The sequence below is a fragment of the Emydura macquarii genome, unplaced genomic scaffold, assembly GCF_026122565.2.
Source record: "Emydura macquarii macquarii isolate MOO-44397 ecotype Brisbane River unplaced genomic scaffold, CSIRO-AGI_Emac_v2 contig_1094, whole genome shotgun sequence".
In the NCBI taxonomy this organism is placed as follows: Eukaryota; Metazoa; Chordata; order Testudines; family Chelidae; genus Emydura; species Emydura macquarii.
Window position 1 is genome coordinate 122,070 of NW_027131231.1, and position 15,806 is coordinate 137,875.

The 15,806-nt window shown below is 52.9% G+C and overlaps 1 protein-coding gene across 1 annotated transcript; it reads left to right on the forward strand.

Annotated features, from left to right (window-relative positions):
- Positions 1-4,224: 4,224 nt before the first annotated feature.
- Positions 4,225-8,349, forward strand: LOC137151503 (duodenase-1-like). The gene is made up of 6 exons (XM_067545768.1): positions 4,225-4,587; positions 5,833-5,968; positions 6,216-6,363; positions 7,178-7,295; positions 7,688-7,902; positions 8,229-8,349. Exons 1-6 carry the CDS (start codon positions 4,225-4,227, stop codon positions 8,347-8,349), a joined length of 1,101 nt encoding a protein of 366 aa, XP_067401869.1.
- Positions 8,350-15,806: the final 7,457 nt, after the last annotated feature.

The window sequence follows — 15,806 nt, forward strand, 5'->3', positions numbered from 1 at the left end:
TAGCCCCAGCAGGGGGAGCAGGCAGATTTTTCATGCACGAGGGCTTGCTGTACAGAGAATTCCCTCCAGGGGAAAAGCAGCCTCATGGAAAAAACTGCCATCAACTTATAGTGCCTGAGGGATGTGAAATTGAGCTGTTAAAGTTGGCTCACAATGATCCCTTTGCAGGACATCTGGGCGTAGGATAAATTTGTGACAGGCTGAAACAAAACGTTTATTGGCCTTACCTGTCAGACACAGTGAGGAGTTATTGCAGAAGCTGTGATTTGTGTCAGGAGCACAGGAGTTTGAAGGGTTCTAGGAAGGTCCCCCTGCAGCCTTTGCCCATTTGGGGAGGTGTTTTCCAGAGTGTCTGTGGATACTGGGGGGCTGCTCCCTAAACCTTCCAGAAATGGGAAGGAGTATATTCTGGGATGGGTGGATTTGGCCACCAGGTACCCTGAGGCTGTGGCTTTATCTGATGTTAAGACTGAGATAGTGGCCTCAGCTCTGTTTACTATTTTTAGCAGGGTGGAGTTTCCCAAGGGAATCTTGTCAGACCTGGATGCCAATGGTATGTCAGAGGTGTTTGAGCAGCTATGGGAAAGGTGTGAAATAAGTCATCTGAAAGCTGCCCCGTATCATACAGAGACCAATGGCTGGGTAGAAAGATTTAACAGGACATTGAAGGCCATGCTAAAATGTATGTGGGCAGACGCCAGAATGACTGGGATGTCTTGTTACCTTATCTGATGTATGCGTACTGAAGTGTACCCCAAGAGTCTACAGGGTTTGCTCCTTTCGAGCTGCTTTATGGGAAGCAGGTCAGGGGACCCCTGGATCTGATTTGTGATTCCTGGGAGGGTAATGCAGAGGTGACAGAACAACCAGTGGGGTGTATTTGTCACAGTTCAGAGAGCACTTGCAGGACATGATGAGTCTGGTTCAGCAGAGCCTGGAGATAAGTCAGGGAGTTCAGAAGTCTTGCTATGATAGGCATGCTGAGGAAAGAGCTTGCAAGATCACATAAGAGAGCATTGATTATGCACCAAGAACCCACTATTGAGCTAACTGAACCCTTACAACTGTGTGTAAAACTGGATAACATTGTTACCCCCATAATGAACCTTACAAAGAAAAGCCTGTTTTAGCTAAACATGATTTTGCTGTTAACATTTATGCCATTGTTAAATCTTGTAGTTAATTGGTTGCTAATGCAAGTATTGTAAGAATGGACCATGTGCCTGATACTTTGTAAAACCCTTGAAATATGTTAAAAACTGAAGAGGGAAAGTTCCTGTGATGCATTCAGCAGTGTCTAGGGACACCGCTTTCTGCATCAATTTTGTGTGCGGGGTGTCACGTTGGCTGGATAAGGGGAGCCTTGAGGTGTATTCAGAAGCTCCGATTACTCCTTCCTACACCAGTCTCCTGTTGGGCGTGTGACGCTGGTTAGATTGGGGGGAGGGGGCTTTTGTCATATTGTTTGACATCAATATGTCAAAATCATATTAATTCACGTGGGATAGGCCATGTCAGGCACTGTTAGAAAGGCTGTAATGTGCTCAGTCAGATGACGATGTTTATGTTCATGTCTGATGTGTTAAATGGAAGTTATAGATATATTTGATGTATCTTTATTTCTTCTTGTACTCTCTGGGTAACCACTCAGACAGGATGGCGGCAGGACAATAGCCTGCTTAATGGCCCATTAAGACATTCCCAGGTGCCAGGGGCCCAGGGGGAGAAACCAGAGATGTACCTGTTGAGGCACCAGGACTGGCCCATGTGGCTCTGGACTCCATTTTAGTTCCTGTAAAACTCTACAAACCGCACGGCCAGGGCCAGAGGGTATATAAGGCAGAGGCCTGGGGAATTCATTTTGTCTTCAGTCACCAGTCCTTCAGTCGGGACTCAGCTTCAAACACTTATCTACCTCTGAATCCAGTCACCTGCAACTGAAGCTGTGAGCAAAGAACAGAGACCCATCCATGTTCTGGATGTATAAAAGAGAGACTATAAAAGCCTGCAACTCCACAATTCTTCTAGAAACCTGATGTATATGGACTTACAACTATTTGTATGTAGCTGATTTGTTCTAATCCTTTAACATTTCCCTCATGGTTTATTTCTTTCTTTTTACAATAAACCTTTAGTTTAGTTACTGAAGGATTAGCTGGCAGCGTGGGATTTTGGGTAAGATCCAAACTCATATTGATCTGGTGCTGTGGCTGACCCCTTGGGGTCAGAGGGAACCTTTTTAGTAAAGAGCAGAGAGTTTAAATATGTGGTCTCTTTACTGGACCCAGTGCTGATTTAGGAGTTAGAGACTGGAATGCAGTAAAGGGGGCTGTGTATATTTGTGTACTGGCTTCTGTGGGGAATCAGAAGTGCAGTTTGTGGCTGGTTGGGAAGCCTGAATTCAGTGTCACCCACCAGTGCTGAGAGAATCTGATCTCCTTTTGAGACATCTGCAAGGTTACTCAGTCCTGTTCATCTCTGCCAACCGGAAAATATCATGCCCCCGGGGTCAGAATAGCCATGGGAGCAACTGTAGCTAGGCTGAGCCTGCAGCACAGTGGTCACGCAACTCGAATTGCACCGGGCCTCCAACAGGAAATACTTTACAACACCCGCAGCATGTCTATCACGTCTTTGTCGACTTCAAGAAGGTGTTGACAGAGCCTGGCACGAAGCTCTCCGGGCAACCATGAAGTAGACCAGCCTTGGTTGTAAGCTTATTTTTACCATTAAATGACCGCGTGCCCAGGCTGATAGTGCAGTTCTCATCAATGGCACAAGAGAGGAATGGTTTTACAGCATGGTTGGAGTCTGGCTGAGCTGCCTCCTTTCGCCCACGTTGTTTGCCATCTATGTGGAGCGCACTGTGACCCATCTGTGCCCAGGGCAGCCACCTGAAAATGCCAAGGTCAGGTCAGGCTGCAAACAGAGAGCAGATTCTCCCAGCACTAGTGGGTGGCACTGAAGCCAGACTTCCCAACCAGCCACAAACTGCACTTCTGAATCCCCACAGAACCCAGTACACAAATGCACACAGCCCCCTTCACTGCATTTCAGCTCCCGGCTCCCAAATCAGCACTAGGTCCAGTAAAGAGACCAGTTATTTAAACTCTATGCTCTTTACTAAAAAGGCTCCCTCTCACCCCAAGGGGTCAGCCACAGTATCAGTTCAATATGTTTGGGTCTCACCCAAAATGCCACGCTGCCAGCTAGTCCTTTAGTAACTAAAACTAAAGGTTTATTGCAAAAAGAAATAAATAAACCATGAGATAAATGTTAAAGGGACAAAGCAAATCAGATACATACAAATGATTGAAAGTCCAGATACATCAGATTTCTAGAAGAAATGTGGAGTTGCAGCTTGTACAGTTCCTCTGGTACACATCCAACACCTGGATGGGTCTAAGTCCTTCGGTTCAGTTACAAAATGAATTGATCCAGAGGCAGGTATGTGTCTGTAGCTGGACAGAAAGAAAGACAAAATGGTTCGTGTGGCTTGGCCTTATCTACCCTCTGTCCCTGGCCATGCTGTCTTGTGGGATGTGACAAGAACTAAAATGGAGTCCAGAGTCACATGGGCCAATCCTAGTAACTCTTCAGATCTGCCTTTAGTTTCTTCTTGGGCCCTTTGATTCTGTAAAGGTTTTGATGGGCCATTAAGCAGGCTATTGTCCTGCTGCCTCTCCATCTGGGGTGTGTCCCAGCCGGCACAATTTGAAACGCAGATACATCAAATATGTCCAGAACTTCCATTACAGATAGAACACGTGAACATAAGTATTGTCATCTGACTTAGCACATTACAACCTCTCTAACAGTACCTGAACATGGCATATCTCCATGAATTATTATGATTTTGACACACTGATGTTAACCAGTTTGACAGATGCCCCCCCAATCTACCCAGTGTGACACCCCCAACGCGAGACTGGTGTAGAAGGGAGCAATCGGAGCTCCTGAATACACCTCGGGGGCCCCCTCATTCAGACAGCACGACACGCATAACGATGGATGCCCTGGAGAAGATCACGTTTGGAGCGTCGGTATCGGGGGGGCGGACAGGCTCAAAGCTTCGACTGGATGATGACACTGACGGCCGGGCAGGCAGGGACAAGGAATTTGTGAACCTGGTGAAATGATTGGCTGAAACCTCGGCAAAGTAGGGCCTAAAAATGGATGCAGAGAAAGCCGGACTGAGACAAGCTGAAGTAATGGGATCAACCCATGCATCAAGAGCTGGAGGCAGTGAAACAGGTCAAGGAGCTGGGGGCAGTCCCCACTGATGAGGGGTCGAAGGCAGAAAGTCCGGCAAGGAGGGCACAAACAACAGCAGGGTCGGCAAAGCTAAAGCCAGTTACAGCAGGTGCTGGTGGTCTCCGGTTTTCGGTCTGCGCGCGAGATGTGGATCTGCTGGCAGAACTCAAATGGCCAATACAGGCCGTGGAGCTGAGATACATCCATAAAATCCCAGGCATCTCCCACCTCGGTCGTGTCCCAAATGACGGGGTTCGGAACACCATCGCCCTGTGGGCTGGGGCGTGGGAAGACGTCCCGATGACCGCGAAGGAGCGGCCGTGGTCTGGCCGTGTAACGAGATCATCCGGCCTCTCCCAGCTCTTCCGCCCAGGGACAGGCGAGGGAGGAGACGGAGAGGCTGGCAGAAGCAGGGTGACAACATGCAAAGGGGGCCAGGAATGGACATCGCGGAGACTCAGGTGACTGGGGGAATTAAAGGGGATGTTGGGGAATTAAAGGGGAGGTTGGGGGATTGAAGGGAGGTTGGGGGGATTGAAGGGGAATACTGGAGGGATTAAAGGGGAGGTTGGGAGGATTAAAGGGGAGGTTGGGGGAATTAAAGGGGAATACTGGAGGGATTAAAGGGGGAGGCTGGAGGCTTTTCAGGGAGTTCAGTGGGATGAGAGGGGATGCCGGGAGGCTGGCAGGAATTAAAGGGGCATGCGGAGAGAGTTACAGCACTGCAGGATGTTGAGGGTGTGGTGAAGGGGCCTGGGTGTGTGGTGGCACTTAGGCAGGACAGCGAGGAGGCCTAGCAGTTAGTGCGGGGGTGAGGGCTGGGACCCAGGACACCTGGGTTCTCTCTGTATCTGCTGTGTCTTTTCCTGGGAGCCAGGACTCCTGGGTTATATCCCAGGCTCGGGGAGGGGAGTGGGGTCTAGTGGTTAGAGCCAGGGAGGTCAAGGCCAGGACGCCTGGGTTCTCTCTGTATCTCTGCTGTGTCATTTCCCCTCTGGCTCTACATGGGCACAGCTCCCAGCCCTACGGCATCACAGATGCTGCGACATCCTCTTCGCGTGGTCACAGACTCTCTGGTAGGCTTCTCAGAAACCCTCCCGCTGAGGTCGCTGTGATGGGGGCCAGTGGCAGCTCTGCCCAGCCCACCCCTACCGACGGCTGGGCCGCGGTGAGAAAAGTTAAAGGGCTTCATTCCTGCCTGCCTCCGAGATCCAGGGCTGTCACCCACAGCCCCCAGCACGGAGACATGGGCGGGGAGCTGAGCGTGGCTGGGCCTATGTGAGGAAGGCCCCCAGATGTGTCCAGGCGTGAGCCGGCTCCCTTGATCCAGTTAGATACGGCCCCACCGTGGTCTTCTCCATCCAGGGGTGCCTCATCCCCCACTGGGCAGCCACCCAGCTGTGCATCATCCATCCATCTGTGCTGTAGCACCAGCTGTGCAGGATCCGCAGCAGCCAGGCTGATGCACGGCCCGTCCTGCCCCCCAGCCTGTGTGGTCAGCTGTGGCTGGAAACTGAGATGCCTCAGCCCTGCATGCAGATGAGCGTGTGGGCAACCCTGAGGTTTTCTGCCCCCCAGCTCCCTGCCAGCTCAGTCTATAAAGCCCACCCGGGCCTAGGCAGAGGCATCATCCTTGCACTGACTCTGAACATGCAGGTCTACGTCTGGCTGCTCCTCCCCACGGCCCTTCTCCTGCCCCCCGGGACTTGGTCTGGTGAGTGGGGCTGGGATTGGGGCCCTCTGATATTTTGGGGTGAATAGGGTGTGTGTCTAGCAGCCCGCAGGGCTGAACGGGGGCTCTTAACATCTGGATCGGTGCAGAGCAGGAGAGGGGCTGCATTCAGTTGTCTGCAGCTGTGAACATCTGGGGCGTGGGGCTCACCAGGCCTGGGGGTGACAATGCTGGTCCTGCCGGGGCGTCCCATGGGCTTCCGTGCTGATCCCTCCCTCCTCTCTGCCAGGAGAGATCATCGGGGGCCGGGTTGCCAGATGCCGTTCTCGACCCTACATGGCCTATCTCAGCAGAGAGACCTCCACGGATACAAGGATGTGCGGGGGCTTCCTGGTGTGGGAGGATTTTGTGCTGACAGCCGCCCACTGTGCCAATGGGTAAGAGCCTGTCTGTCTCTACATCCCGGTGTCTCTCCGAACCCAGGACCAGCTGTGCAGAGCCCCCATCTGTGCAGGGATCCAGCTGTGCAGAGCCCCTCTTCCTTTTACTGGTGTCCTGTGGGACAGGCAAAGAGAAGCCCCTTCGTATTCATGGTGTAAACACATTACGACATAATTTGTTCGTTAGGGGCCAGTTGTGTGGTTATTTAGTGTTCTTTAGCACCGAGATCAGGGCCTCCCCGCCCCCCCCCCGGTCGTTCCAGGTGCTGCCCAGACCCTGGCTGAGCCTCAGCCCTGATCCCCGCAGCCGGCGCCCCCTAGCTGTGGGTCTTCCCCTAGGTCCCAGCCCTAGGACAGCTGGGCAGAGCTCTGGACTGTGGGAGCCGGGCACTGACCCCATCTGGATCTAGCTGGGGGGGACCCCGGGGTGCAGAGAGCTGAGACCAGGGGCCGGGAGGACACCGGGCAGCGAAGGCGCTCAGGGGAACAGCACAGGGGGCTGGGGGAGACACCAGCTAGGACCCCCAATGCAACAGGGCAGGGGATCTGAGCTGCAACCAGCGCCCCCTAGAGGAGAAAGGCCCCTTGTGCCCCCTTCCCACCCCTGCAGCCAGCCAGTGCGCAGCCCTGTGGCCGGATGGCAGCCGAAACGCTTGCAGCAGGGTGAGGGTTTTCAGGCCGGGAGCTGAGTCCGAGATCTCGGCCTGAGAGCCCCAGGCTTCCCCGTCCCCCCATATCACTGTCCCTGCGCCTCTCCCCCAGCTCCCCACCCTGCCCCTAACGCCCCACATGTTGCTTTTGGCTCTCACAGCGAGATCACGGTGTTACTGGGGGCCCACAACTTAAAAAGCAAACGGGAACGGAGACGACAGGTGATCCCCATGCGCACCAAGATACCCCACCCGGAATATGACATCATGCTGCTGCAGGTACCGCCCCATCCCATCCCATCCCATCGCCCCACCCTCAGTGACCTCACACTTCTGCAGGCTCCGCCCCATCTCATCCCATCCCTCCGCCCCCAGTGACCTCACACTGCTACAGGAACAACCCCATCCCATCGCTCCGCCCTCAGTGACCTCACACTGTTGCAGCCCCCCCCCGTGACCTCAAATTGGTGCAGGCCCCACCCCACCCCATCCCCCCGCCCTCAGTGACCTCACACTGCTGCATGCACTGCCCCATCCCATCCCTCCATCCCCAGTGACATCCTGGCCACGAATTGTTGTAGTTTCTCTCTCCTGGGATTGGGATGTCTCTGCCCAGCATCGACTCTGACCTTCATGTTGGCCCTGGTGCTTGTGTCTTCTCCTGTGCGCAGCTGGAGAAAAAGGCAGAGCTCAACAAATGTGTCAATCTCATCCGCCTGCCCCGGGCCCATCAGCGAGTGCGTCCAGGGGCCAAGTGCAGCGTTGCCGGCTGGGGCCGGACTAGTGCAGACAGTGAGTTGCTCTCGGATACGCTGCGGGAGGTGGATGTGATGGTGATGCCGGATGCCACTTGTCCATATCTTCATTATAACCCCTCCATGATGCTGTGTGCGGGAGACCCACATGAGGGCAAAAACCCTTCCAAGGTGATTCTTCTCCAGACTTCAAGGCCCCTTGACCAATAGTTGTGATTTATGAGTCTGTCGAGGTCGCAGTCAGGTCACAAAGCACAGATCAAAGTTCAGGTCCCTCCCTGAGCTTGGTGCTGTATGAAAGAATGGGAAAATAGCTGCTCTTTTGCCAGGGGAGGCATAGAATGGGCAGATGCGATGCTGAGTTTGGCTGAGCTGGCGGGGGCTGGTGCTGGGACCTGTTCTTTATCTGGTTCCTGGTTCATTTCGCAGGGTGACTCTGGGGCCCCCTGGTGTGCAGGGGAATGGCCCAGGGCATCGTCTCTTTGGTACACAGTCGTGGGACCTGCCCCACGGTGTACACAAGAGTCTCCACCTTCATCCCCTGGATTGAAGAGACAATGAAGAAGCTGAAACCCTGAGCCCTGCCGCAAATCACTGCAGGGGCCCGAGCTGTGCCGTGTCTATCCTTTGGAGAGACCCAGCCATGGGGCCTGCTTTGCAAAGGAGCTCAGCCCCCTCCCACCTTTCGCTTTGCTCAGGCAGCACCCAAAACGTAAACCTCAAGGCAGGGAGCCTAGGGCAGTTAGGAGCCAGGTTCCAGGCCAGCTCCCTTGGAAATCCCAGGCCCCAGCCTGCCTCTTCGCTAGGGAAACAGACGGTTATTTCCTCAGGGTGATGGACAGACCCCAATGCTGTCGCACATGTAAAGTAGAATCCCCAAAGACCGACAGACGCGCACACAGTGGCACCGGATACAAAGTAACTTTATTGAAGAAGAACAAAATAGGTCTTTTAACAACTAGCAGCAGCAGTCAAAATTGCAACAAAACTATCAATCTATTAGCAGCTGGCAGAGGCACTTAAACTTGCAACAAAACTATCTTGTTATATATATATACAATTATTATGCTAGACCCTTGCCCTTACGGGGTAGGAGGAAGCACAGTATGCTGATACGTTACCAACAAACAGATTCGGCCGGCAATCGATTCACGCTCGGGGGAACACACGGGAGCAGGAGAGTCAGGACCAGATGATCAGGCTGGTAAGTTTCGGTGAGGCTTTCAGCCTGCCGCCGCTGTGCAGCGTCTTTTTAGGGGGCTAGGGTCAGGCGGGGCAAGCACCGCATAGGTCATCCTCTGCCACAAGGTGGTACACTGGGGAATGCCGTGGTCTGATTGGCAGTTAGGCTCCGCAGAGGGAGGTAGTAAATTCCAGGTGTACGAGGTGTACGTGTGGATCATGGCTTGCTAAGTTTCACTTTCACCTGGTGTTGTAGGTTTCGTTTTTACCTGGTGACGTAGGTCGGGGGGGGGGAGCAGCCGATCGTTTTGGCGGGTGCCCTAATAAGGTCAAGTCACGGCCAGGCAACAGGGACCCGAGCGTGCTGGGCGGTGAGGGATGGCCATGTGCGAGAAATTGTGCCGCGACATGCCCCCGTGGCCTGCCCGAGCCAGGCCGGGATGTATGACACCGCAGACATACCCAGGGCGAGAGAAAGGGAGGGGGAGTAGGAAGGGGTTGCCGAGCACGAAGCAATAGGGGACGCCTAAACGGCATCAGGTTGTAATCAAATGGGGACATGGAACTGTGTTTCTTCAGTACCCAGGAAGGGAGGGGGGTTCGTAACATATAATATACTTAGCCAAATTAATTTCAATAACAAGAGCAATTAATACTTCCAAAGAAATTAACAATTAATGATTAATAGTCGATGCCCATGACCCATTCCCAATGATTTGAGGCTAGTAAGCCACCAGCTCCTTCGCTCACGATCCTTTCAGATTTCAGTTGATAGGATGGTGAGATCATTGATAACATGAGACAAATTGTTTCAACTGGGTTTAAGGCGAAGAGAACAACATCCCACAAAACGAGGATTCCATTCTTCTTAAAGTGAGGCAAAGAAAATATTTTCGAAGCAATGACTGGAGCTGGATGCCTGGGGGATGGTGCGAGTAATGCGTTGCAATGGGACAAACTGTAACAGGGACGCCTCCCTGGATGGCCATGGGGGCCAAGCAGATGAGGCACTTGTGAGATGGTGGGACCTCGGAGAGGTTGCCGGCGGGGACTCCTTGAAGCATGAAGTTCCCTCCCCAGGCCTGCAGAGGATTAGATGGGGGGGCACGAAGCAGCCGAACTTGGGGTACATAAATCCTGAAACAAAAAAACAGAAATACACGGTTCGGATGCCCCCGTGTGGGGCGTAGGTTATGAACAGACATTTAGACAATTATGATGAGCTAAAACTGTGTTGGGGGTATCACAGAGCCGGATGTGATAAGTGTTGGGGTATTTTCCTGAACGGAGAACTTCCCACAGGAGGGGCCTCCGGGTATCGGTCGCATTGGGCTCAAGCATCCAGACCTTCTGGTTAGGGGTAAAGACCGGCTTCCATGGGCCTTGAGGTCAGGGAATTAGGTGAGGCCATCGTGAGTAGGCTCGATTCAGTGCAATTATGACGTTTGGGAGGTGACACTCCCATCCCTTGTAGTCCCTGATACCCAAGGCGGATCATAAAAGCGCTTTAAGGGAGCCGATTTTTCGTTCGACTACTCCATTGCTTTTGGGGTGGTACTTGGTGTGTACGTGAAGGTAGGCCTCCCATGAAGCAATTAAGGTCCCGAAAGCTTTGCCCGTAAAGGGCGGTCCCCCATCGGTTTGCACTTACAGGGGGAGGCCCCAAGAGGCGGCCAGAGAAGTGAGAGCTGCGGCTACCGCCTTGCTCGTAGAGACACAAAGGGGCTGGCACCACACTTGCCTAGTACCCAAGTCGACTACAACAATGCCTTTCGGGTGGGATTTGGATCCTGGGAGGGGCCCCATAAGGTCAACTTGCCAGGTTGATCTGGGGGCATAGTGCTTGGGATGAAAGGCACCCTTCTCAAAGCGGGGTCGGTTCATAGCTCGGGCCTGATTACAGTTAAGACAAGCTTGGGCCGTTCGGGTGCATTGACGAAGTGAGATTTCTGAGGGTTGCTGCCCGTGATTGGTGAGCACATTATACATGGCTCGCGGTGGCAGGTGGCCCCACTCATTGTGTAGCCATCGGGCAAGGGAGTCAGAACTTTGGGGGTCGGATTGAGGGCGGGCAATGGCCACTTCGGGGAGACTAAGCTCCTGCAATTGCTGATCGAGTTTAGAGTGCAGAGGGTCAGAATCAGGTCGATGGGGGGGGCAATGGGTGACGAACCAGGGAAGTTTGGTATGCAGAGCTAGATTGGTAACTTCCTCCCAGACTGCTGAGTGTGCGGTAGGTTCCCCTTCCCCCGTTAAAATGGCTATGCAATAAATAGAATCGAGACCAAGGACGACCCGAGAGCGGGGGTGGGCTAGGGCGATATGCCGGGCTGCGAGGCGCACAGCTATGGCCTCAGCCAACTGGGCCGAGGCATCAGGGGTCGGGGTTCGGCTTCGAAAGTATGGCATTTGGAGCACAACATTCCTGCCCGGGGCGAGGGGGATGTATCCCCGTCGGATACAATCCAGGGAGCGTATCCGCTTTCCTCCACCAACAAAGCCAGCACGTTTGTGGGGTTGGGTACAGAATCAAAGGCCCACGCTTGAAAATGCTCCGTCACCGCATACACCATTTTTTCCCAAGTGGCCGGGGTACCGCCAAATTGCGGTGTGGGGGGGTGAACGTGAGCCATGGGATAAGTCCCACATGTGGCCCCCGGACTTTCCCGTGGGCACGTCGGCCCCAATTTTGGGCTGCCATTATGGTTAGGAACATTTTTCCTATTTCCCCATAACGATGCTCCAGCCCATTGAGTTTGTGTGACCAATTATAGATGGCTTGATTCTGTTGTGAAATGGTATACCCAATATGGGTGGCATCGATATAGATTTCAAGTTGCAAAGGCAGCAAGGGTTGCCACCGGGAAAGAGTGGGTTTGGACTGGAACCACGTGACAAACTGGAGCAGAGCCAATAGTGCCTCCTCCATCCAGATCGATTTCTTTTTGCGCTGACTAACGCGCTGCTGCAATACGCCCAGTGAGGGGAGCAGACTTGGAGGTATAAACTGGCAGTGGTAGTTGAGGACCCCAAGAATATGTTGGACGTCCCGCTTAGTGACAGGGGTGCGTTCGGCCCAGGATAAGAGGGAGGTAGGCATGGAGTGGCTAACAGTTTTGTCTGTGACTTGGAATCCTAAGAACTGGAAACTTTGTGTGGGAGTGAGGACACTTTTGGAGGTGTTTACTTCCCACTGGTCGTCTTGTAGGGCTTTAAGGACTGACTGGGTGGTCTCCCCCATGGTTGTGGGGTCCGGTAGGCAGATAAGGATGTCATCTACATAGTGAATGAGATGAACCGTGGCTGGGACCTGAATTTTGATCAGTGTGCACACAAGGGCTTCGGTGGCACAGGCCGTGGAGTTACGGTAGCCCTGGGGACATACCCGCCATTGGTACTGCGCCCCCTCAAATGCAAAGTTTAGGATTCCCTTGGGGTCGACAAGGGGGATCTGGTAAAACATGTCTTTTAAGTCTAGGGTGCATCCCCACTGGTTGCTAGCTTCATACAGGGCGTGCTCTATTTGAGGGATTTCCCACTGAGCCGCAAATGCCAGAGGTTTAATACGTTGATTGGCCTGCTGATAATCAATGACCATTCGAAAGGTGCCCGAGGCGTGGGGTTTGGGCACCCCCCATGCGCTAGATAAAAACAAGCTAGCCCTAGTTTGTTTAATTTTTTCTAGATTGACCAAGGTTCGCAGGAGTGTGCGAATGGGTTCAAGACCTGCCGCTGGGATAGGGATTGCCTGGAACTTCCAAGCGGTTTGATTCATGAGTGCGGGGTGTTTCATTGTGAGGGGCTCGGATGAGGATCGGGAGTGCCTCATAAATAATCTGGGCCAGATTAAACTGCCGGATTTCATTGACCCCAAGGAGATTCTGGTTCCCAATGAGTGCCTTTATGGTTTTAACCAGAGGTCCGTGGAGGAGAGTGACTCGAACGACAATGCGAGATTCCACACTATTGAGCCCCTGTACGTACATAGTAGAATTGCTAAGGCGATGGGGGACATTGGACCGGATTATGGATACCTGAGCTTCCGTATCCAGGAGGAACTGTACGTCCTGCCCGCTAGAGGTAGTAAGGGTAACGTACGGCTGAGTGTCATCGGAGGACCTGCCGCACACCCGGCCGTTAATCATTTTTTGGTTTCCTTTCTGTGGGTCCGGGATGGTCTTCCCACTACAATCGTACCACCAAATGTTTTTGCTGTTCATCTGACAATTTTCTAATGGCCTCTTTGGTCAAACCCTTGATGAGCAGGTAGCCGAACATGGCACGCTCGGCTTTTGACCGTTCTGGATAACGAGGCTTGCCGGGTTGGGCGGCCGGTATAGCGGTGGGCTGCATGAGGAATGCCTGTGGACCTGGACCAGGGACCCCCGTCGGCCATTTCATGCATTCCACGGCCTCATATAGCCAACTAATGGGTCTTCCTACAAACCCTCGCAACCACATAAAGCCCCCATATCTCCCAAATTACTACCCTCCAGGGCCAGGTCGACCCCCCCCTCGTCTATAGGGATTGTGGTAATGTCCTGGACGAACCAGAGGGGGAGGGGTCGGGCTACCTGAGCCAGGGTGAGCGCCAGGGGGTGTTGGGCCGGTGACCATAAAATGATAGATGCCCCGGCCAGAGCGTAAATAAGGGTTTGGGGTGAATTAATGCTACCTGGAGGGAGATGGAGGCCACGGAATGAATTGTGTAAGTGGAGGTGTGCTATGGCCGGGGTGGCGAGGGGCCAGACGGTGTTGGCCATGACCTCGTGTCCAGGAAACCCTCTGGCCCAGTTAGTGGTGCGGGAAATAAGGGTGCCCTCCTCCTGGTCAATTGAATCCTGGCCATTTTCTAAGGCAAGGTGGCCTAGCCAAATCAATGGGGATTCGTCAAATCCCCGGGTGGTTTCACGCATAAACTCCTTTAGTTCAGGTTTGGTTCGAGTCCTATACTCGGTGACCTGAGTGGTGTTTCCTTGTTGGTCAATTTTAGTCTTAGTTACCACCACCGGGAGAGCCTCCAATGAGGCCGTTGGGATAACGGGATCCTCTTTTAATGGAAGGGGTGGGTATAGGGGCGACAAGACTTCCCCGGTAGGGGCTGCTATCACCGGGCTCTCATACGGCAGGGGCTCGCTGGGATCGGGTGTGGGGATTTTTAATGCTGTATCCGAGTGTGGTGCGGGGCTATAGACCGACAGAGGTGTCTCCCGGGCGGTTGTTACCAAAGCCCCATGTACTACAGTCAATTTATCTAATACCCTCCCTAGAGTTTGATGGAGCACGGAGGCTACATCCTCCGGCTTGTAGGTGTCCTGTTGCATTTTTTTTTTCTTTATTTCCTCCATGGCCCCTGTCAATTGGACCAAGAAGGTATGGCCGGGAGACCCCGAATAAACTCTAGGTTCTGGGTTGAGCTTGGATGGGCTGCCCCCGCACGTTTTCACAACTTTAGAGCAGTGCTTCCACAACCTCGTGGGGTCAGAGTCGGCTGCTATTTCCCCCGTTTGAGAACATTTGGGTTGGAGACTAGTGTCGGCGGGGGTTTCATGGAACAATGGGTGACTGAACATTAAACATCCGGCATCCGGCAAGGGTTAGAGGGACCGTATAGGACTTACAGTTCTGACCCCATCCTATAGAACAGACCCAATCTAGGGCCTGGCACTGACTTTTACTAGTGAGGAGGTGAAACTGGAAATGTTTAAGTTGGTGGTCCTCACTGTCGTTTTCGGTGGAGCCCTTCCAGGGACACTCGTAACTATTGGTATTTGGGGATCCTGTTCATGATGCCATGTCGCACATGTGAAGTAGAATCCCCGAAGACCAACAGACGCGCACACAGTGGCACCGGATACAAAGTAACTTTATTGAAGGAGAACGAAATAGGTCTTTTAACAACTAGCAGCAGCAGTCAAAATTGTAACAAAACTATCAATCTATTAGCAGCTGGCAGAGGCACTTAAACTTGGAACAAAACTATCAATTTCTTAGCCGCTAGCAGAGGCACTTAAACTTGCAAGAAACTATCTTGTATATATATATATATATATATATATATATATATATATATATATATATACAATTATTATGCTAGACCCTTGCCCTTACGGAGTAGGAGGAAGCACAGTATGCTAATACGTTACCAACAAACAGATTCAGCCGGCAATCGATTCGCGCTCGGGGGAACACACGGGAGCAGGAGAGTCAGGACCAGATGATCAGGCTGGTAAGTTTCTGTGAGGCTCTCTGCCTGCCGCCGCTGTGCAGCGTCTTTTCAGGGGGCTAGGGTCAGGCGGGGCAAGCACCGCATAGGTCATCCTGTGCCGCACAAGGCGGTACACTGGGGAATGCCGTGGTCTGATTGGCAGTTAGGCTCTGCAGAGGGAGGTAGTAAATTCCAGGTGTATGAGGTGAACGTGTGGATCGTGGATCGCTAACTTTTGCTTTCACCTGGTGTAGTAGGTCGGGGCGGGAGGGGGAAGCAGCCGATCATTTTGGCGGGTGCCCTAATAAGGTCAAGTCACGGCGAGGCAACAGGGACCTGAGCATGCTGGGCGGTGAGGGATGGCCATGTTTGAGAAATTGTGCTGTGACACTCCCTAAAGCAGAGAGGAATAATTCCTGCTTCCTTGCTGCAGACCAACTCCTAGCAGACTGACTAAGATCTCATAATTTCTTACAGAGCCCCCTAGTCTGCTATAGCATGACCAGGGCTAACTCCCCTCCCACCTTAAAGTGATAGCTTGCAATTCCAACACAGTCTTCAATACATCACCATTTCCTCTGGAGACACCTACCTGTCTGGTTGGAAATGGTCCCTTCTGGGCATGGAGCACAGTTATAGCAGCAA